This window comes from Meriones unguiculatus, chromosome 3 (genome assembly GCF_030254825.1).
Source record: "Meriones unguiculatus strain TT.TT164.6M chromosome 3, Bangor_MerUng_6.1, whole genome shotgun sequence".
In the NCBI taxonomy this organism is placed as follows: Eukaryota; Metazoa; Chordata; class Mammalia; order Rodentia; family Muridae; genus Meriones; species Meriones unguiculatus.
Window position 1 is genome coordinate 35,291,294 of NC_083351.1, and position 23,408 is coordinate 35,314,701.

A 23,408-nucleotide genomic window follows, 5' to 3' on the forward strand; every position below is an offset into this window, starting at 1 on the left:
CAAGACGGAATAACCACAGGCAAAGGTGCTCACCTGCAAGTTTGATGACTGAAGTGTGATCCTGAAATCCATATGGTGGTAAAAGAGAACGAGCTCCCTCAAATTGGCCCCTGACCTCATACACATAGATGTGAAGGTGCACAATGACAGACAGATGTCATTTTTTAAAGTGTTAGATGCTGTAGTGAGAGTCACCTAGAAAAACTGGTAGACATTGTTGATGCTGATGCTGAAATGAAGAATTTCTCTTGTTCCGACTTAGGTGTTAATGAGACCATGTGAGTTTTCCACCGCTGTACAGAGTAAGGGAAGAGAAGGCGAAATGTGTTCACACTGCTGGGAGGACTCGATAATGAGGAATTTGTTGAAGAGTTTAGATAGAGATAGTGGTCAGAGTTTATATACCAGCTTCACCAAAAGCCAGGGCTAGAGGGTCAATAGACAAGAGTCTGAGGCTTGTTCACAAAAAGGTTTAGGAATGCCTCAGTGTCTAGCATCTAGAAAAGTGAAAGGGGTGGGAACATTGCAACACTTGTTCTCTAAGGAAAGCTCTGCTTGGTCAGGAACGGAAATTGAGATAAATTTCTCTCTGCATCTGCTTTGGGTGTTTGGACTGTCCGCTTAGTTTTTTATTTGTATATATAGAGCTTGATATACAAAAGCATTTTTCACAAATACAGAAGATTTTAGGTAGGCAGGGAAAATATTATCAATATTACTATATATTTCACAGGCAAAAAATATGAGGTATAGAGTTGCTAACTATTTGTTGACAGTCACACAACTGATAGAGTGCTGTTAAAGTGTTGAGTAGATGGCTCAAGTGGGTAAGAGCACTTGGTGCACTGGCATTAGCACCTGAGTTCAAATCCGCAGCAACCGTGTGTACAGTGGGGTGTGGGACCACATGTGCCTGTAACCTCAGGATGGTGGTAAGCAGAGGCAGAGGTTGATGCCAGCCTAGTTAAAAAATGCAAGCTCCAGGTTCAGTGAGAGACTGTCTCAAAGAAAGAAGGTGGAGTATAAAGAGTAGGGCACCAACACCCTCTCCCCAAAAGCTAGCACCACACGTGCAGGTGCACACACAGACAGACAAAAACCCCATCTATCTCCAGTGGTATTAGTGCTTTGCGTAGCATGCACAAAGCCTTGGGTTCAGTCCCTATTAATTTGGGGGGCTGGAGAGAAGGCTCAGCAGTTAAGAACACTTGCTAACCTTGCAGAGGACCAGAGTTCATTTCCCAGGACCCATGTGGGGAGGCTCACACCATCTAACTACAGGTGGAGGGAGATCTAACACCCTCTTCCGGTTTCCATGGCCACATACACGTTTTCTTATGGGTAGGCACATAATTTTAAATAAACAAATAAAAGGTCTGAAAAGTAACGTTGTAAACTTGCATAAGAATTTAAGATATTGAGCATTTCTCATTATACCTTTAGGGTCCAGTTTGAGTACTAACAAATTGAAGACCTATTGTCTGTGTGTGGTTTAAGGCACTAAAACTGAGTAAACATTTGTTTCATTTTCTAGGAGAAGATGATGTAAACTGGTTCATCAGTGACAAAGACATCGAGGTAAAATCAATTTTAAACAATATCTGAGTAGTAGGTTAATATTGTTCTTTGATCTATGTTTCCATTTGTTTTTACTACAATTTTTGAAAAAGAATAAGCTTTTTTAAAAAAAGACGTATTCCCATAGCTTAGAAGAGAAAGTTTGGTTTTAATAAGTACATGATTTAACTTTTCAGAAGTGTAACTGAACTTTGACTTTTGTCAGCTGATGGGTAGCTATGATCATTTAATACCCATTTCTGTTTCTTCTCTGCCTTGATAATTTTTGTAAGCTCCTATGGCATAGTACAAGTAAGGTCTATACCGGAAATAACTGTTTCTTCAGTGTAAGGAAATGGTCAGTCTATATTTAGAATGTGGCGGGTGCTTGTGTCAATTATTAGCCTTATTGTAGCAAATGCTTAAAAAATACATAAATGAAAAGTTGTTTTCAACTTGATAGTCAAGTTTTAAGCTCTCACTACATTGGAGGTAACTGACAATCAGTTCAAGAAAATAACAGGTAAAAAATGAAGCTTGTTCAAAAATGGAATTTATTTATTTATGTATGTGTTTTCTTTTTTTGAGACAGGGTCTCCTACATAGCCTAGGCTGGCCTTGAACTCGCGATCCTCCTGCCCCAGCCTCCCAAGTGTTGGGATTATAGGCATGAACCACCATGCCTGGCTTTAAAGATGGAATTCTGCCAAACAAGATAAGCGCATGGTTGGGATTTGCATATTCTTCTTTAGGTATTTCATATAATGTGCTTTGCTCATATTCTTTCATAGACAGTAGAATTTGACTAGAATAAGAGACAGCTACAATTGGGTCATTCTGTAGCAGAATGTACAAGGACTTTAGTGGAAGAATATTATCTCTTAGAAATTATAATTAGTTTTATAGGCAGTAGAGGAAGCCCTGTACTTTTTAAAAGGATATATATTTGGTGGTTATATGGTTTTATAATGTTTGAAAGCACAAAAACATCAAAGTATCATTCCCTAACTAAAACTTTAAGCAAGCCTCTCATTTGTAAATAAATGGCATATATTTAGATGTAGACATTAGCAATGGCTAAATGAAGCCCATCAGTAGTCCTGCTAGACCCAAAGCCTTAGTGGAGAATAACAAGTGAGAGGGAATCACGTGGGCAAGTGCAAAAGAAACAGAGCTAGCCTCGTGTCCACTTTTACGGGAATGGAGTCTGCTTTGGGTGTTGGGTTGAACATAGGTGTCTGTTCATTCTTTTGTCACACCAAAGTAATGGAACTGACTTAAAATAGGAAGAATAGGTAGGTTTCCTTAAACTGACTGAAATAATTTTAATTCTTGATTTTTTTTTCCCCTACCCTTAGGCCAAGATAGGCAATAACAGATCAACTGGAAGATGGACCAACCGATACTATTCAGCCAACAAAAATGTCATATGTAGAAATTGTGATAAACGTGGCCATTTGTCAAAAAACTGCCCCTTACCACAAGTACGTGAGACACATGCTGCTTCTTCCCTTGTTAGAGTCAAACTGTTAGGCCTAGAATACTGTGGCCTTAGGTTCAGCTCTTGTTGAAGTATGTTGGATTACAGGAAGCTCATGAGCCTGGGACAGGACAGAGAGCAGTGCATAGTGTCTGGTGTGTGGCTGTGCAAATCACTTCATATTCTGTGCCTCAACTTATCCTGTCCATATGTTGAGAAGACTGAGTGAAGTGATTTCCTTTCCATTCAAAACTTCCTCCTCTTTAGGCAGCATATTTCACTATGGGATAATTCTCACTGTTAGAGATTTATAATTGTTTCCTTTATATGTGTGTAGTAATGGCAAAGCAAGCACATCTGTTTGGAACACACAGACCTGGATTCTTAGACTTTATGTACGGTGTGCAGTGACCTGTACACACTCTCCCTCCACTGCCCAGCCCCTCTCCCAGCAGCTGTTATAGCTGTACCACTGTTGCTCTCTCTGTTCCTTCTGTGACTTGGTTTCCAGATCTTCTCCTTCTGTTTTGCTAGCTATTTCTGCTCTATGACTCTGCCTCTGTCAGACACAATATGCTAAGGAAGTGCCTATGGCCATATGTGCAGACTGAAGACTTTGTGGTAGCAACATACTGATTGATAGCTGTGTTCAAGCTCTGACTCAGGCATTTGTCTGATTTTACAGTTGTGCTCAAGGTTGGACCTTCACTGGGTTTTAAGTTAGAAATAACTTTTTATATAGGAAGGAATACCAGTGCTCTGCCATTTGAGACTGATATGTTTTGCTAAAGAGAGTTTGTGTTTGTCTGCCACATAGAAAGTCCGGCCCTGCTGCCTCTGCTCGGAGAGAGGACACCTCCAGTATGGTTGCCCAGCCCGTTTCTGCTTAGACTGCTCCTTGCCCATGTCTTCTACCCACAGATGCCTTGAAAGATCTTCCTGGAAAAAACGATGTGACCGATGTGATATGACAGGCCACTATGCTGATGTGAGTATTTTTAATGTAACTGATTCATCAAGTGTACCAGTTTATAACCATCAGCCAACCTGCCTGAAACAATGTTTGTTTGTTTGTTTGTTTGTTTGTTTGTTTGTTTGTTTGTTACAAGCTTTTTTCTGTGTAGCTCTAGCTGTTTTGCAACTCTCTGTAAACCAGGCCAGCCTCCAACTCAGGGATACACCTGTCTCTGCCACACAAGTTCTGGGGTTAAAGTGTGAGCTACCACAGCTGACTTTGAAAGAATGTTTATTTTTCCCTAAATACAATTGTCCCATCCCACTAGACACTCACCAAGCAAAGCAGTGCTTCCATCCCAGGTGTAACCTTACTGAAGAACGTGTCAGAAAGAAGCATCAACAGAACTTAGTACATAAAGATTGGTTTTAAAGACATATATAATATCATGTAAAATTTACACATGGATTCATATATGTTTAGATGAAAATAGATGTACTCTTACATGCACATGTGAAACCTGGTCTGATAGTCTTGTCAGTGATTTTTACTAATGGTAAAATAAATAGTCTGAGACAATAAGCACATGCCTCCCAGTACTTTAAAAATGCTTGTCTTATTAGGTCTTTTTATGTATTTAAAAAGTAACCCAGGCATTGTAGTGTGGCCTCTAATTCCAGCATTTAGGAGCACACGCCTGTAATCCCAGCACTCAGGGAGGCAGAGGCAGGCAGATCTCTATGAGTTCAAGGCCAGCCTCGTCAACAAAGGAGTCTAGGACAGCCAAGGCTACACAGAGAAACTCTATCTCAAAACACACACACACACACAAACGTATAAGTAATTTAGAAAACATTTCAGTTATTTACAACATAATAAAATGACGTATTGGACCTTCCTCACTTCCTGTTGTAAATATGTATGGGAATGAAAGGATTGGTTCTTAGCACAATTTCAGAGACCAGAAAGGCTGATATTAAGTGAATGTGTCACTAAGCTCTTAATTGCGTACATTTCTACAGAGTAATGGGTGCTTATTTGTACTTAAGAGTTAATTGTTGGTAAGATATTGTTCACATTCTTACCTGAGTGCTGACCCCTGTTGTTTTAGGTCAGCCCTCTTTGTCTTTTCAGTGCTGAGGTTCCAGGCTTGTGCCAGAAGACCAGACCAACCCATGAAAGTTGGTCAAGCTATTCTTAGCCCCTACCCCACATGTACCTGTGAGCTAGTATTTGTTTCTTCCTCATTTGCTAGGACTCTTTGCAGGCTTCTCCTCTTCTCTGTATGGAGGCCTTCAGTCCACGCTCACACCAATAGTGACACCTTCTTCCACCCACCGTGCCAGTGTTGTCCTCTCACCCAGGACTATGGTTTTCTGCCCTTTCACAGAAGACTTCTGGAACCTTGTTGACAATTGATACTTTTAGCATATTATAAGTTAAAAAATCAAGTAGGGGCCAACAATATGGGTCAGTGGATAAAAGCGTTTACACACCAAACCTGGTGAATAAGTTGGGTCCGCAGAAGCCACGTGATAGAAAAAGACAACATTCTCACAAGTTGTTCTCTGACCTCCATACCACAGCATGTATCATTCACATGTACACTGAATAAATATTTTTAAATTAAATAGAGCAACAGAGTTTAACTTTGTCTTCTTATGCCCATACCTTCATGTCTGTTTTGCTGAGCCAGGTACATACCAGTTTGGGCCTGCTGCTGCTGCTGCTGCCTGCACATTCTAAGCTAGCTGACCTTCAAGCTTCAGGGGGATGTTCTTGTCTCCTCCCATTTTACCACAGAAGTTGCCCTACTTTGTATCTGTGTTGCTGTGACAAAACACTGACCAAAACTGACTTGGAGGCATTTTCTCAGTTGAGATCTCCTTGTCTCAGATGACCTGAGTGTACATCTAGTTGATGAAATACTAACACGGCAGAGCTCAGATTGCACATACGTACCACTGCATCTAACTTTTTACGTAGGCTCGGAAATTGAACTTGGGCCCTTAGGCTTGTGCAGCTGGTGTATTTACCAAATAAGCCACCTCCCTAGTCCTACTTCTGTCCTCATGGTAATTTTAGTGAAAATTGTTTATGCGTTCATTGTTAAGAGAGTAAATCCCAAGCCAAGAATTAGTCATTCGTTGGAACTGTTCCCAAGCCAGTTATTTAGTAAATGTGTATCTGAACTTTGTATGATTACGTATTCATGTTCTACATTTTAAATTGAGGCTGTGTACCTTAACACCTTTAAAGTTTGAAGGAGAATCCAGCCTTCTTTTGAAATTTTGTTAATCAATTTCCTTTCTCAGCATCTCTAGCTTGAAGAATTCTCCCACCCTTTTGAGCTGTCTTTATAGTACATACCTCACTGTCTAGCACTTGGCCCTAGTAGTGAGCCTAGCAGCTTAATGGTAGGGTGTCTTTGTTGAAACTAAGAATATGCCAGTAGAGGATAGAGATAGTTAGTTCTCTTTCTCAAGAAGGGAGCTGTCCTCCTAAGCATCTTCAGTTTCATTGAGAACCATGTGCTGCTAGAAAAGGACTTATTCTTAGTACAGTCCTATGTGAGACTGTGACAAAGAAGATTGGTACCAGAAATTTGATTGTCAGTCAGACTCACCGTACACCTCAATGGCATACCAGCAAGATAGGTTCCCAGAAAGACAGATTATTTATCTTCCAAGTTTTTCTCCTTCAAGGGTTAAAAACCCCTGGTTACTGTTAAAAAGGAAATGCTAGTGAAAATGCTGTGACCATTATTGTTTTGGCATTGTAGTGGGGGAAAGAAAAAACAAAAAACAACTAAGTTTGAATAAATTAAGCAAGGACATGTTACTTTGAAAATAGGGAGGAATATTTTTTATTTTCACCAGTGGTCAAACTATTTTAAAATTTCTGTAGTCAGAAGTTAGCTCTAAGATACAAGATAAGATACTATCTGATCCAATATCCTTTTCTATTACTTTAAAATTGGTGCTAACCAATTTGATTTTTTTTCCAGCTACATCTAAATAAAATTGTTTAGCTTATTCTTTCTTTTTAGAATTGTTTTTGTAGTCTTTGCTTTCCTATAAGCTTGAACATGAAGAGTTGACCACTATTCCATAGAATCTGAGCTGCCTCACTGATGTCCATTTGTCCATGGTCATAAAGCTTCGATAAAAGTACACAGGGCCTATCTCATGTGGCTGTTGTAATAAGTAATAACAATTGAGTGCTTACTGTTTAGCAGACATTGTTCTGAAGAATTAATTTTATCAGTTCTAATCATCACAACAGCCAATGGAGAGAGCTCTAGGAGCCCTGCTTTATAAATAAGAAAGCCGAGACACACAAGACAGTAAGTAGCAGGGCCAGGATTTGAACCCAGACATGTATTTGGTTCTGGCATGTCTAATTTTATCTGCTGTGTTTGCATAATTCATTGTCTTCATTTTTCCTATTGTTTTTTTTACTTTGCATTATCCTTAGCTAAAAACAGCACATGTTAGAAGATTAGCAGCTGTTTGTAAAATGCACTTATGTCTGTCATCTGGAGTCATAGAATATCTCCAGAAACATTTGTGATTCCTTATACAAAGATCATTTAAAAAAAAAAATGCCACTTAAGAGAACCAAGTATCTGTGAGTATATTGAGATTTTGTGTGTCTGTCTGTGTGATTTTAAATATTTTTCTATAAAATAAGGACAATTACATTTCCAATAAAACTGAAATATAATCTGAGAAACTTTATGCCCTTATAACTGCACTTAACTTAGGAGAATACAAAAAAATTAATATTTTCTGAAAAAAAAATTTGTCAATTTTCCTAATTATAGAAGATTTTGAGTATAGGGACTGATGAAAATTTGACCTAGGATAAAAATGATTGTTGAAAAAATGGAAATATATATATCATATATACATTGCTATATATATGTATAGACATCTTTGTGTTTATGTGTTTTATAGCTTCCCCTTACCCAGAATAGCCAGTTTTTATGCAGAACAGAAATATAGTCAACAACCTTAAAACATCTTAAATTCTGATTGTAGATTTCTGTAATGCTAGTCCTTATAGCTGTCTTAATGTAGAATTTTAGTTTAAGCTAAATGTTAAGATAATCTCTTAATTTTTTCCTGAGGTAAATTCCAGCTTACATAAATATGTGCCAGAGGAATCGCATACATTCTCAGTGGTTAGGCAAGTATTTGGACAGATAGATGACTTGAGGATCTTTATGTGAAGAGTCTGCTGACCGGCTTCAGCATAGGGTCATCCTTTGAAATGAAGGTGCCTAAAACAATGTAAGTGTGGGAGTAACACTGATGGTTGATCCAGAGACTGGATTATTCTTCTCGCCATCACTTCTTAGTTAACAAATTTTAAGCAAAATGTTTAAACAATATATTCTCTTTATTTTTTTTTCTATTTAAATTATTCACCATTGATGAACATTGCTTGTTTTATTAAATCTTTTGTTTTGCTACAGTGACTTAAGGGGCCAGCTCTTAACAACGGAGGCTTTGACAAAGCACCAGAGGATTCTGTTAAAAAGTTGTGTTTCGTAATTGTAGTTGTCGTGTCAGAGCCTAACTGACTTGGAGCTGAAGGATTTTTGTGGGATGAGTAGCTGTGCCAGCAGGGACCCAAGTCTCCTGGGCTGGCCGCGCTCTCATTAAGATTTGCCGCTAGCAGTGGCGGTGTTCAGCATGTATGTGACGTGCATTCTGTTATTGTATGCTTGGCTTGTCAGCCTGCAGCTTTCTGACACTCACTTATGTCACTCTTTATTCAGAGAGGAAGAAGCGTTTGATAATTTGACAGGACAAGCTCTTAAACGATCTAGGTCATGGCCTTCACTGTCTGTGATTGTGAACATATTTCCTGAAAGCCCTGTCACTCATCACAGCTACATTTTCTCCCGGGGAGCCCCAGGCCTGTCCTGGTCTCTTGTCAGCTCATACATTTTGGTTATTCATATACCAAATACAGTACTGGGGTTTTTTTCTTCCCTTTTGCAAATGCTAGCATGTTAGTAAGGCTAATCCTTTCTCCTGTGCTGTGTTCCCAGCAGGGCTGCGTTCAAGGGCTCTCTCTAGTACAAGGCAGACAACTGGCCAAGGGGAGCTGAGGAGGAGGAAAGGCCGCTTAGCGCTGTTTTTGTGTTTGTTCATTGTTGTGGAAATATGAGAACTGGTGGCAAGGGCCTTGTCTGTTGAGCACTTGAGTCTTGGTCTGCTGTCAGGGGCTGTTTAAGATTGAGTGTTTTATTTTCTTTGATGTACGCATTTGAGAATAGGGAAGTGGGAATTAAACAGCAGATGCACTAAGCCGTTGTTCTCATAAAACAATAATTAGCACCTGATAAAATTCAATATGGGTCGAAATGCACAATATAAACTCTCAATTCATCTGGTGTAGCAAATTGTGTTGATTCATCTTTGAATTTTATGAATAATAACACTCAGTTATTCATGTATGTTTATTATCCAAAATACAATAGATAGGAAAACTAGTTGGGCAAAAGTTAGTGAACAGTGTCCCACATTGCAGAAACAGATGTACAGGCGCGCTTTGTGTGTTCAGTTGTGTGACTTGAGGATGCCCTTTGGGTCTGTCTACCTCAGTGCCAGTAAGGTGAGAACACCAGGGCAATAATAATCCAATTGTACTTTGATGTGTTATTATATTTTCATTTTAGATGAGCTGCACAGCTGACTACTCACTCAGTTTAAATATTTTAAAATAAATTAGACCAAGTTTTGAGTTGCAGTAGGCAGCTTCTTTCTTTAGAAATTAATTTATTCCATCTAAATTTTCCATGCAATAGATATATAAACCTAAATACTTTGTCATTCCGCTTGGTAAGAAATTTTAAGATATCTGTGTGTGAATAATTCTAAGGAATGTTAAAAAGAAAAAGAAGAAGCCACCAAAGCTGTAGCATGTTAAAAAAAAAAAGGAATTTTAAATGTTAATTAATTAGTACAGTTATATTTTGTATTTAAAATGAACATGTATGCTCTCTGCTTTGAAGTCTTTTTCTAATCTTACATAGTATTATGTGTAAAATAGTAAAATGAAGCTGTGCATAGGAATGTTAAATAAAAGTACTTACAAAATAAGTAGCCAGAGAGAATTTTTTTTAATTGTAGTACCATTCATTGTCTAATAAAAGAAGTTTCATGTCTTTCACTACTACTAAATTTCTGTATCAGTCATCATCTTCATGTTCAGAGCAATCAGATGATTGTTCAAAAACCAAGTAATTCTTTCTTTTATTACTAAATTGCTACTACACCAGAAAAGGTCACATGGTAGAGTGGCATTCTGCCAGTCTATGACAACTCAGTGATTGTGATTTTTCAACCGTATTATTCTGAGGATACTGTGGTAATCAAGAACTATCCATAACTAATGTATAAATAACTGCTTGCTTATCTCTATAGTAATCCAATTCAAATTATGTGTATACAGAAAAAAAAAAAAGCTTATGCCAGAAGGTAGGAAATGAATACTTAAAAATACATCCTACATTAGGTCTTTGTATGTAAGTATGTTTGTATTTATTATCCTTAAGAACTTTGGAGCTAACAACTTTGTCGCTATTATTTATTTGGTAAGAACATTGTCTTTACCTCCAGAAGCTACGTTTAATTTTCTAAAATCAGTTTCCTTTCTGGTGTTCATCCAGAAGTCATTGCCATAAGTAGTAGGTTTTCAGGCACTACATATTTTATGAATGTGCCATTAAAACTGGGAAGCTGACCGCTGTGCATTCTAATTTACACACTTTCCTATAGAAAATTCCATGGGCTAGTTAGGCTTAAAGTGCCTAGAAGTTTGGTGTTTTGTTTTGCTTTGTTTATCTTGAGTTATTTATCTTTTGTCTAATCTCTTATGTGGTATTTTCAGTAAAAATTTTGCTGTTCACAGTTGCTGTCATCAACATTGTTTTTCTGCAAAGATGGACAACTGATGAGCTAAGCATTGCTGTTAGAGACAGTGTTTCTCCAACAAGCTTGTCGCCATAAAGAGATTAATGTGTGACTCAGGAAAAGGACCTATTGCTGGTGTTTGTTGCTGTTGCTTTGTATTTTGTTGTAATCTAATCTGATTTCAGTAAGTTCGTCTTTGACAGAATTTTTGAGGTTTTGTTGTTTTTAGATGATTTCTCTATTGATTTGAACATGCAAATTTTTGATGTTTAAGAGAAAGGTCAGAGACTTTAGGGTTTTTGTTGTGTTTTGTTTCTCTTTTTTTATTCTCTTTCATTAAGTTACTACCAAATGGTTAAATAAAAGATAGCAGCTATTATAAATAAGTACATAATACAGTGAGGGCTTCTTAAAAGTGGTGCTCTTAATTGTCTTCTGCTGCACCACCAAAGCTCAGAATACTCTTTTAAAAGATGTTAGGTTACTCTTAAAGATTTTGACCACTGTTCTTGATTTACCAGTTTAACTGAGTTATCATACCTTACTCCCCAAACTTCTAACCTGAGAAAAGGAAGAAGAAAACTTTGTTACTGGCTTCCTGACAATGGCAGGGAGTGTGTTAAAGCAGTGTAAAATTCAATTAAACTGTCTAGCCAGGTTTTTGAAGCTGAAATGCAGACCCTTTCTGTTAAGCTTCTTATTTTCCTGTGACCGACACCGGTGGATGCTGGGTTATGCCAAAACCAACAGGCTGTAAAGTACCTTGTTTCATGCTCCCAGCTGATCAATATTTTTATTTTCCAGGCTTGCCCAGAAATCTGGAGGCAGTATCACCTAACGGTGAGTAAAAACACCTTTTTATTTTCCCCAAGACCCAGCCTATTTACCCTTCTCTGAACTGCTGACCATAAAATATAGACAAGCATCTTCTGCAGCAAGATAATAAACATCTGGAGAGTTTGTACTGAGAAAGCAATAATACGCCTGTCCCTCTCTCCTGCCCACTGCCTGTCCTTTATTTTCCTGTTTTTTAAATTTTTTTAACTGATTTTCATTACTCATGTCATTGAATGATTATATCATGATACCCTCAGGCTTAGACTATATTCATTAAATTAAAGGGGAAAGTATGCTAGGCCCTATAAAACAATGAAATAACCAGCATCTTTAGATTACTGTGTTTCCACAGTCCATAAGCATACAACCCACAATTTTATCCATTATCATTTTCTGCTTTTACTCAAATATTAAACATTCTTAAATGAAGCTAGAAGAACCTCAGTGTACCTTTCATATAGCACAGTTCAATTCTCATATCCTTAAAACTCTTTGACTGGTTTGAATTTTATAAATACATACTTAGTGGTCATATTATTCAGTTCTGATTTATTATGGTTTTAGTCTTAGTAAAAGCAGAAAATAACTATTGCTATTATACAATCCAGTTGACTAATGGTCAATATTATGAAGTCAGCTCACTTTGAATCTCCGGCTTATATAATATTGGTAATTTGCTATTGTCTTGCTAGTCATTTTTAATGTATTAAGTAAGTTGTATTGAAAGACAGTTTATTTTAATTATATAGTTTACATAGAAAAATATAATTAGTTTTTGAAGTTTAATACATAAAAGATTTTGTTTATATTAATACAGGCCAGAAAAGAGAAAAGGCAGTTTTTTAAAAACATATCTTTGCACCACTTTCCTCTACAGACATATAAAGGGGGCCAACAGGTAGACTCCTCTCCCGTTGTTTGTCCAGGCCACAGTGCCAGGGACAGTATCTGCAGGATTATTCAGAGTTTTAAATAAAAGTCTACACATGTCTGTATATTCTATATGAACGTGTGGCAATGCAATCAATGGGTTCTATTTGTAGTGTTGTAGCAGCTCTTTGGTAACACAATAATGTAAAGCCCTTCTAGCCTGAACCTGATGAGAACAAAATTGTCCTTGTACCTTTCAGGATCATAGAGTCTCTGTCTAATGGTGCAGCAGTACTCTTTATTTTTATTAAGTAATATCGTAGTAGATCGACTTTGTATTTCTTTCAGCTTTTCCACTAATTGAAAGACTCTTATGACTGTTGCTGAAGAATAAAAATTAGCTTCAAATTTAACAGAAGTACTTAAAGGTTTTTTGAGCATTATTTTTAGCTTTTCAGAAACAAATTATGAAAAGAATGGAGTTCTTTTAAAATGAAGACAAAATAAATTCACCTTTATTGGAATATAATATATCCTGTCTGTAAGAATAACAAATTCGATTGGAAAATTTCTGTATCTGGAAACCTGGTTAATATTCTTTCAGAAAATGTTGGAATAACCATTGTAATTCACAACTACCAAGTTTTATTTAACAGTGAATTACTATGCAAGAGTAACTGTGAAACTAGTATGCGTCTAAGTGTGTAAATACTTTATCAGTCCATCTAAAATCTAATCATTTTCCAATTATTAAATTGCCTTATCAGTATAAGGACAATATTTTGATACCTATAATTAAGCAGTATTAAATACTGAGTGAAAGCAAACGGAATGCTGATTTTAGCCATCTTCAACCCTTTTACTAGGCGATGGACTGCCATCTATTGACTCAGAGTAGCCCTCACATGTGAATGTGGCATCAGTCACAGCAATGGCCACAGAAGGAACTAGGTTTGAATTGCTGCTGTGTGTTCATTTCAACCAGCCTACTTAAGGCTATAGAGCAGTCTACAGTTCATTGTGGTCTGTTCATTTCTTTTCTAACCAAAAGGCATCTATTTCTAACCCCAAATGAACTGTACTTTGGGGGCTGAATTTATTTTAAAACTACAATTTGGAACTGTTGACATTTGAGCACTTTTCACTTGCTGTTGTCTGATTCCCAGCTGATAAGATCTGGGGGATCATTTCCAGAACAAGTTCATTTTAACAGCTATAGAATCAGGTTTTCCAGGAAGCCTCTTTTTTATAAACTTGTAAGAAAGATGGTAAGGCTAGTTAACATAAGTAGACTTGTGAAATTTCAAAACTTCCTTAAACTATTACTAAATAAGATTTCAAAAGAGAAGTGTTCATTATTTTCAGTAATTTCATCAAAGATAAAACTAAGTCTCTAAAATAGTATGCCTAAAGAGCTTTTTAACAAACTTGACTTAACACATTAATAAAGGGCAGATCCATCATTCCAAAAGATGCACAATGATAATGAGACTCTAAGCATGTGGCTTTTCTGTTTTTCTTTGTACATTTCAGTGACTAATAAAAAATCATGCCTTTTGATATCTTTGTTGGTGTGGAAGCATACGTAAGGAAAAAATTTTTAACAATTACATAATTTCCTCCTATTAATAGTTAATATTTTTACTTCCTCAAAAAAAAATCTTTTGCTATCTTTGTTAACCTGGAGATAAACATGAGGAAAATTTTATTTAACAATTACGTAATTTCCTCCAATAGCTAATATTTTTACTTCCTCAAATAAGTTAGTTTTTAAATGTTTTAATCATATAACCCGATTCTTTACATTGTAACTTCTGCTTTCAGATTTTTAGCAAAGCCTACTCTTTAAATATTATTTTTCTTCATTCAGATAGCTCTTTATAGATTATTTGCCCTATCAAGAAAGAAAGTCCCTTCTTCCATCCCTTCATTTCTTATGTCATAGTAAAAATCTCTAGGCTAATATGACACCAACAGAGTTTTCTAACCAATAGAATTTTTACCTGATAGAAGCTATAATTTAACATACATTAGACTTTCTTAACCTGCTTACTTAAAAAGTAATCAGGAAAATGCAATTTAGAAGCTGTATGTATTAAGAGCCAAAAAGATTAATGCATCTTTTATGTTTAATTTTGTTCCTGATTTTTTTATGTATTTAAAATGCATTTATAACCTTTCTACTTCTTATTTTAACTAAAAATTTCATAATAAGGAAGTAGTTGTAATTTTCGTAAAAGGGTTAATTTCGTAAAAGTTTTAAATGTTAATTCATAATATTTGGAATGCTTAGATTTACACTTCAGAAGAGAAATAGATTTCCTTGCCTTCCTTTCTGGCCCAGGAAAGGCTTGTGGTCAGAACTTGCTGGCAATCAAGTGTTCAGTCCCTACAGACTGCAGTTAACAGGGCCCCGTTTTGTTTTCCATCCACGTTCTCGCCTTACCTGGAAACATCAAGCTACAAGTATATCTTTGGAGTTTTCATAGTGTGAATTTTACATCCAGTCAGAATTTCACCATCTAAAGAATTCTGTGCTGCCGGCCACAGAATGGTACCCCAAATATCAGCAGACTAATAATAGAAAGCTTAACTTTGCAACTAGTGTTTGCAGTCCAGGAGGAAAGAATAGGGAAATGAATGTAGGTGCTGAAGCTACAGCCATTCAGATATCTTTATCTTGGGGCTGAGGTGTAAAGATAGGATAAATATAATTTTCTAACTGTCTAACACCATGTTACTCTTTTTAAAAATCTTAAAATAAAAAGCAAAATGTTTTTAAAAGCCTCAATGGAGAATTTTTTGTATTCATTTTTCTTTTAAAGAAGCTTTCTTTTAATTGAGTAGGTGTTAGGAGTCTTGAGTGACTTTCTGAGAACTTCTTAGCTACCGAGCAGACCTACCAGCCATGAGCGCACTGCCCACACACTGCTCAACTGAGAAGTCTTCATCTTTCCTGTGCTTGTTTGCACATGTCTGTGCAGCCCGGGGGGTGTGTTTAGGAAAATAGAATTGTCTTTTCCAAAATAGAATGAGATATAGTTCACACTATTAAAAAGCAAAAAATTATGTCCCATTTTTAAGGCCTGACAGAAGTTATCATAAACAATACTCTTATGAATTCATTTGGTAGTGCAATTCACTTTGCCAACTCCCGGAACCAAATATACTCATAAATTGTAGGGATTTTTCTCTGGTGCTGCTGTGTCAATGTTTTGGTTGTTATATTGCTATTAAGGCACTGTTATCTGTAAAAATTTAAATTCAGCTTTATTTAAAATCCCCTTAAATACTGAAACTGCTGAATTTAATGTGCCATGGGCTGGTGGTTGAGAAGACACGTCTCCTTTGTAGTACTTGAGGATTATATTTTTCTTCTAGGACTCTGAAGTAAACCAGGCTGCTTTATTTCTTCTTAAAGTTGCTTGATATCTGAAAAATAAGATTTGGTTGGTTGGTTTGGGATACTGGGTCTAAACCAGGGTTCCATGTGCTAAGTGTACCATTGAAGTGTACCCCAGCACCAGCAAGTTGTTTTTTTTTAAAGCATTGATGATTTTTATAACAGAAAATGCATTTGGACAGTAACATGACAAAATTTTTAAAAGATTTTCCACATGGAAATTTTATCTAAAATAGTTCAGTTTTTAATATTTTAAAATATTTGTCCTGCCCTTCATGTCAAAATTATGATGGATTTTTTTTTACTTCATTCTTATCATTTTACTATATAAAAAGTAATTACTACATTTAAAGAGTTAAATAACTGATGTTTTTTTATATAGTATTTCAGTGACATGCCAGAACTAATCATTGAAAGCAATTAGGAAATTCACTTTCAAAGAGGGTGAAACCTGGAATTATTAATCTCAATAAATGAGATTCATTTTAAAATAAATATAATTTGCCAAATCACCAAAAAGCAATTTGCTAAAGCTCTTCCTATAAAGGAAAATGGAAAAGTGTGGACATTGTACATTATTAATACATGTTATTTTTCCTTTTATGTTTCTTCAAGTCATGCACACATACTTAATTTTTTTAGTGAATGGTATAATAAAATAATTTAAATCTGGATATAACTTAATTTATTGAAGCATATGTTAGTATTTTCTTCTTTTGAAGGAACCTGAGGTACCCATTCCCTCAGTGAGAGATGTGCATCACCTGTACAGTTTATGGATGGCTGAATACCTGTGCTGTGCCACCTTCTGAATATCTAATCACCTCCTCACCAGCCTTTATATTTTCGTTCATTTTTTGGATAGTAATACTTCTCAGTAATGAACTAGTTTAATCTAAAGATCTGCTAGAGTTAGTAACTTCTTTCTTCATTTGATTTTTTTAAAGAAAGGTCTTTGTGCCATAATGTCTGTCCGATAATGGCTGAAGGGAATGGCTAGCACACTCAGGATTCATGAGTTCACCAAATGAACTTCTAGTTTGACTTCTGCTTAAAATTTGAGAGAAATTCTGTGGTCATTCATTTTTTTTTTTTAATCTGTTTTTCCTAAGAATAACAGAATGGTAGAAAATTACATTTAGATATTTTTATTATTCTTCCCCCTCATTATGTTCACTTTTATTTACAAATGAATATGTAGAAAAGTTGTCAATAATTAAATATGTTGCAATTAAATTCCATTTCTAGGTGTTTATACTTTAATATATGGTATGCTTTGAATTTTTTTAGTTAAAAAATTCCTCAGTAAAACATGTATGAGTCATGTCATCTCAGAGAAAATTATATTCCTTTTTACTGGCAATTCAAAGGATGCCACTTTACAGTGGAAATGAATATAAACAAACAAAACCATTAAACTAAATTTTTCCAAGTTCATAGCTGACCACTGTATACTCTCTAAATTATGCGTTCATATCTGAAATGTTAAGCAGTCTCTATTTTGTGAGGTTACCTACACATGAGAGCAGAGGAACAAAACGAAGTATGATTTTAGCATATTTGTGCCTATTTTTTATGTGCTAGATAAATAGGTGAGTTATGCCATTCCCTAAAATGCGTTCCGAGGAGCTGAGCTTGTTATTTGTTTTTCTGGCTATTTCGGCACACCAATAAAGGTAAACAAGGTGTGCACCGCCGGTGTTGGTTGCACTGATCAGTCAGTTTTTGAGTGGGCTCAGTGCCTCGATGACTTGTAAAGCCTTCTCCATGAGCACTGTCTCAGAGCCAGACTGTTACCACGCAGGCATCTGTAATCAACAAGTCAAGTTGGCTTTAAGATTCCAAAAAGTACTAACTTGTAAATGACTAGAAATCTATGAATTGTTGTCCAGATTGATCTGACTTTGGGCTTGAAAATCACTGGTCGTTTAGTTCCCCCATATATTAGAAAGCCAGGAGAATTATATGTGGATTTGTATATTTGTAAATATTTCTTCCAGCTTGAGGATTGGCCCTTAAGTAATATCAGTAATTTACATAAAGAAAATGCTACAAAGTCAGAAGGCATTGAACAATTAAAAGAAAGTTTGAGCCAGGCGGTAGTGGTGCCACCTGTAATCCCAACACTCAGGATGCAGAGGCAGGCGGGTCTCTGTGAGTTTGAGGCCAGCCTGGTCTACAGAGTGAGTCCAGGACAACCAGGACTACACATAGAAACCCTGTCTTGAAAAAAAAAAAAAAAGGAAGAAGGAAAGCTTGAATATAATTAATACATGCAAACATACACATTCGTTACCAGTAAGGCCACCAGATTGCTTTGGTTTTGCCTCTGCCTCCTACTGCTGGGATTACAAGCATAAGCTACTATGCCCAGCTTTATTTTCATTACTTTTTCTTAGTGTGTGTCTGTATATCATATGTACTATGCATGTGCACATGCACACAAATTTAACTGAATGCACGAGATAGATTACAAAGCTGTCTTTATAACTTTGCAATCAGTCTTTCCTTGAGGTTTTTGCTTGTTTGTTTTCTTTTTGAAACTAGCCTGGACTAGCCTTAGACTGATCTCTTGTTCAGCTTCCAAAGAGCTAGGATTACAGGCATGATCTGTCATTCCCAGCTAAATACCTGCTTCATATAAATTTGCTTATCTGCAGATATTTACAGTCAGGAGAACTAGGTTTGGGGATATGTGTTAATTTTGTTTATAAGATAAAAGTCTCCATTTTTTTATGTGTTGGATCTATAACATTTTCTTTGTTTCACAGTTGTACTACTCATTTAAAAAAAACATGCTATGAAATTTGCACAGAAGGGCAAGCATATCAATGGGAATTTCTATATCACATGAGGAAAAGAATGCCAATTTAGGATTATGCTGTGGTTCAAGTTTGATTCTTTCATGTGTTGGTACTCAGAGGTTGTGGTTAAAATGTTTAACTCAGAAGAGTCTGTATCTGAAAGCGGGTGGTAGTGCCTCATGGGACTTGCAAGTATGCAGTGAGGTGGCAACTGTGCCACACCTCACAGCTCCTTAGCACACGCTGACCCAGGTAAGCAATGCCAGAGCAAGCCCATGGGCACCGCACCTAGGGAAGGGCTGGGCTCATAGCCCAGACTCAGACTGTTGCAGCATCTCTGCGCAACTTGAGGAGGTTGTAATAACCTCTTTTTAGCCTCCTAAGAATGTTTCCTTCTTAGAGTTACTAAAGTTAAAAACTCACAAGCCATTCTTCTTTTCTTATTACTTATACTTTTCTTACTTGTTTCAAAAAATGTAGGTGAGTAACTTTTTTTTTTCTTTTTTTCCAAGACAGGGTCTTGCTATGTAGCCCAGGCTGGCCTGGAATCGCTATATAGCCCAAGCTGGCCTGGAACTCGAGATCCTCCTGCCTCAGCCTCATGAGTGCTGAGATTACAGGCGTGCGCCACCACGCCTGGTTTAGGTGAGTAACTTTTAATTAAGTACTGCAAACAAATTATTTTCTTAATTTGATTTGCCTTAACATCAGTGTAAAAGGATTTAAGATTAGATCGCAAAAGATTTAAGTTACTGCCTTCCTTAGAAAAATGACATGGTAAAGTACATATAAGACATAAAAATGCAATACATGTTTAGCACTGGGTTTAATATCCAGAATTAAAGAAATCAAAGAGGCAAGAAGGGGTTGGTAGATAAGTAGTGATATCACTTTAAGATATATGAATTAAATTATTATGTCCATAATTTTAACTAAAACTTCAGTGTCCTATGACTAATTACTATAAGCAACTTATATAAATCTTTATAATAGAAATAATATGAAATCAAACAGCTCACAGCAATTATAGTACCTTACACAAGGAAGAAAGGGATTCTTTTAATATAGGAAAGGAAACCAAATAATATATCCGTGTTTTATACTTCAGGTAAAACTACTTGTGCCTGCACATAACCAATGCCAGAAATAAGCCAGAGAGCATCACAAAATACAGTAGCCTGGATGCTGGCTGAGCTCTGCAGTCTCCCAACTGTGTTCTTGTATGGGTACAGAAAGAAAGGCAACACCAAATTGGGCACTTCCTCAACATTTCTGATATATGCCCTCGAAAGGGCATTCCTAGTCCATGCTTCTCATTTTAAGACAAGCAAGGCCTAAGACAGAATGTATTACAAAATCAAAAGACTAAAGCTGGAGAGATGACTCAGTGCTCAACGTCACTGGCTGGTCCAGAGAACCTGGGTTTGATTCCCAGCACTCACGTGGTGGCTCAGAGCTCTCAGTCACTTCAGTTCCAGGGGATCCATCATCCTCTTTTGGCTTCTGTGGACATCAGGCATCTAATACACAGATATAAGTGCAGGCAAAACACCCACACACATAAAATAAATTTTAAAAATATAACTTTAAAAAAAAATCAAAGACCATTCACTTCCTACCCTGTAGCTGGTCCTTGAAGCTATGAAATTTCCTGCCTTCATGACTAATGACTAACAACAAAATAAGCAGGCTTACGAGGGGAAGTCATATGGAGTTATAGTCAAAATTAAAAGCTTGGGATTTCTTTGGGTCCCCATGTACTAACTAATAAATACAATAGAGCTTTGGTTCTAATCTGTAATTATCAGTGGAGTAAGTTTATGTAAGCATTTCATATGGTTGGAAGATACATATTTAAGATGATGTCCATACCTTACACTCTTCCCCAGTAAACCTGCAGATAAAATATCTGTGAATTCACATGTGTGTGTATTCTTTTCTGTCCCTTTCCTTATATCCTGTCTCCACGCCCTCCTCAGCCCTCCTCTACATCAAAGCTTGTGGTCCTTTTCCATCTGTGTACTAAAAGGTTTCTTTGTAAACCAGGCCATTTGTCCGTCATTGTTTGGGGTCCAAACAGTGGTAAGATACCCTGTCACTGATCCCGTGTGCTATGAATGGCAGCTCCTCTCTGGACAATTGGCGGAGGGGCTGAGAAATATTCCTGAGAGGATTATTTAACCTTTCAATTTAGAGGGCACAAAGCCTAGCTGATTAATGAACTTTCTGATGGGTGCCGATAAGCGGATCTATTTCTTTATTTCCCCTAAAAGTGATTCCTTCTCCTATCCATATTACTATAATCTTAAACATAAATGTGGCAAATAGATTAAAAAACTGCACTAAAGAGTTTATCTGGCTGGCAAACTGAAGGAGCTAAATTAAAATTGGTAATGACAGCAGTGGCTCAGCCTCATATATGGTTTTTAAATGCACTGTGTATTTTGAAGAGACTTATTCTCCAGCTTGCCTGGTAATGACTGCTTTTGGTGCAGTCTGGGGCTGGCTTCTGTTATCCCCACCTCATGCCCCCCCCCCAAAAAAAAATGAGTTGTGTTATCTGGATGGCTGCAGACACATACGCATCCCCCTTTCTCACTGCATGGGCAGACAAGGTCGATAGCATTACAAGGTATTTGTGGCAGTGCTTGTTTCAGTTTTCAGAGCTGCCAGTTTCCAGGCAGATTTGAATTACAAAAGAAGAAGCTGGCATGAAAATTGAAAGGTTTTATCGGCCGGTCTGAAGCCTCATAGCACATTGCTTATTTATGCAGTCCATTTGCACCAGGAAATATAAAAAGGAAATACATTTTTAAAATAAGGCCATAAAGACCCAGATATGTTTAAGATGGCAAATAAAATATAGATACCTATAATATCTTTCCAGGAAACGATTTTCACTTAATGTTGCACATTACTTCAGAAGAGCATTTATGTTGCCATCATAAATGTGTGCGTCTGTGTCACTATGTAGGTAGTCTCTGGGGATTAAGAAGGAAGCCCTATGCTAACTTACTTTAAAATTAAAATAGACAGAGGGATAGCTCTGCAGTTGGAGAGCTACATTGGAAATATTTAAATAGGGTGGTAAATTAAACTTAAACTAACATTTTTGCATTCCATGTAAAATTAGCCATGGCCCAGTGAGTAAGCGCTGCTACCTTTAGAGAAAATTGGGATGCTTTTTAAGCCAGGAAGATTGGGAGTCTTCGGAGCGCACACTGCTGGCCTCCTTACTGTCTTGCATATGCTCATTGTTCTACCTACTGAGCTTTTCCTTTTGTGTTTGTTGTTGGGGCTTTTAGTGGCAAGTGCGTTGTTTATGGAAAGATTGAAAAGCAGTCAGTTTAATAGTTCCTTCTTATGGAAGTTATGCTTCTTTTATTTTAGTCTTTCTATATGTCTTTTAGGTATAGCCTGTTGTTTTCTTGATGTAATAAATTTTATGCTAGCAACATACATATTCCTCTTACTTTAACAGGTTTTTGCTTAATGAGAAATGATATACACGTGTATTGTCTTAAATGATTAAATTAAATGAAGGCATAAATATATGAGCATTTTTGGTAGTGCAAGGCCTTAAATAATTACTGGCTTTACCTCTGGACAGACAACTCAAGTATATCCAAGAGAGACGTAGAGAGGAAGTTAGATGTATATTGGAAATATCAAATCAATAAAGCAACACTTACTCTGCTGCAATTCAAATGAACATTGTTCAAGAATCCTTTTTCCAATAAAGCAAATTACTCTCAGCTAAACCATGAGGGGTGCAATGTTTTGTAAATTTCATTTTGCCAGTGTCTGGGACCATTATCATCTTTTCCTGACCTCAACTAATTACTTCATGTAGTTTTTTTTTTTAAGCAGAAAACTATCAAAAGCATACATGCCTGCTGCATGCTAATGCTGTGCTGTACATTTTTTCATGAATTTTCATAAGGATTTTTCTACGTAGCATGTGTGGCTTAATGATGTAATCACCCGATAGACTAGAAAATGTTCCAAAGGAGACGTTCCGGTCTGTTGTGTACATAATACATGTTTCAAAATTCTGCCTAATTAAGGAATTACCCAATGAATTGGGAGTCTTGTTGGGTATATGACATAGTCTCAATACATAAAAAATATATGTATATTATTATATATGGTACTTTCAATACTTTTTTAGGATACAGAAAAATTAATAGTAATGTCCTCTGGAATGCAATAGTTATTTTTCTCAGTAAGAAAAAAAGTTAAAGCTTAAAACCTTCATAAAGGAAACATTATCTTAGCTTGGCAAAAATTTTTCACAGTATTTCTCAAAGAAAAGTAATACTGTAAATATTTATCAAAACGTGGACCAAGAGAAGGCCTTGTCCAGAACCATGATGGACACAGGCCTGGAGTTGAGGTTGTAGATCCACCCTCCAGAAACATCAACAGGAGAAAATGTTGCCCTGCACACTGCCAGTAGATGGGATCCCAGCTGTTACTTCATCACAAACTCAACCTTGGTTACATCAGAATTATATGCATGTGGCTTGCCCAACTCTTAGAGTCCCCCTTCCATTCTTCTGCCTCAGATGAT

The 23,408-nt window shown here is 36.6% G+C and overlaps 1 protein-coding gene across 2 annotated transcripts in view; it reads left to right on the forward strand.

Annotated features, from left to right (window-relative positions):
* The window catches only part of Zcchc7 (zinc finger CCHC-type containing 7), a 176,690-nt gene that overhangs the window by 139,982 nt on the left and 13,300 nt on the right, over window positions 1-23,408 (forward strand). For both annotated transcript variants that reach the window (XM_060379853.1, XM_060379852.1), the window contains exons 3-6: window positions 1,535-1,578; window positions 2,916-3,041; window positions 3,855-4,025; window positions 11,726-11,761. In XM_060379853.1, the coding sequence (XP_060235836.1) occupies window positions 1,535-1,578; window positions 2,916-3,041; window positions 3,855-4,025; window positions 11,726-11,761 (377 nt within the window). The remainder of the gene's footprint in view (window positions 1-1,534; window positions 1,579-2,915; window positions 3,042-3,854; window positions 4,026-11,725; window positions 11,762-23,408) is intronic.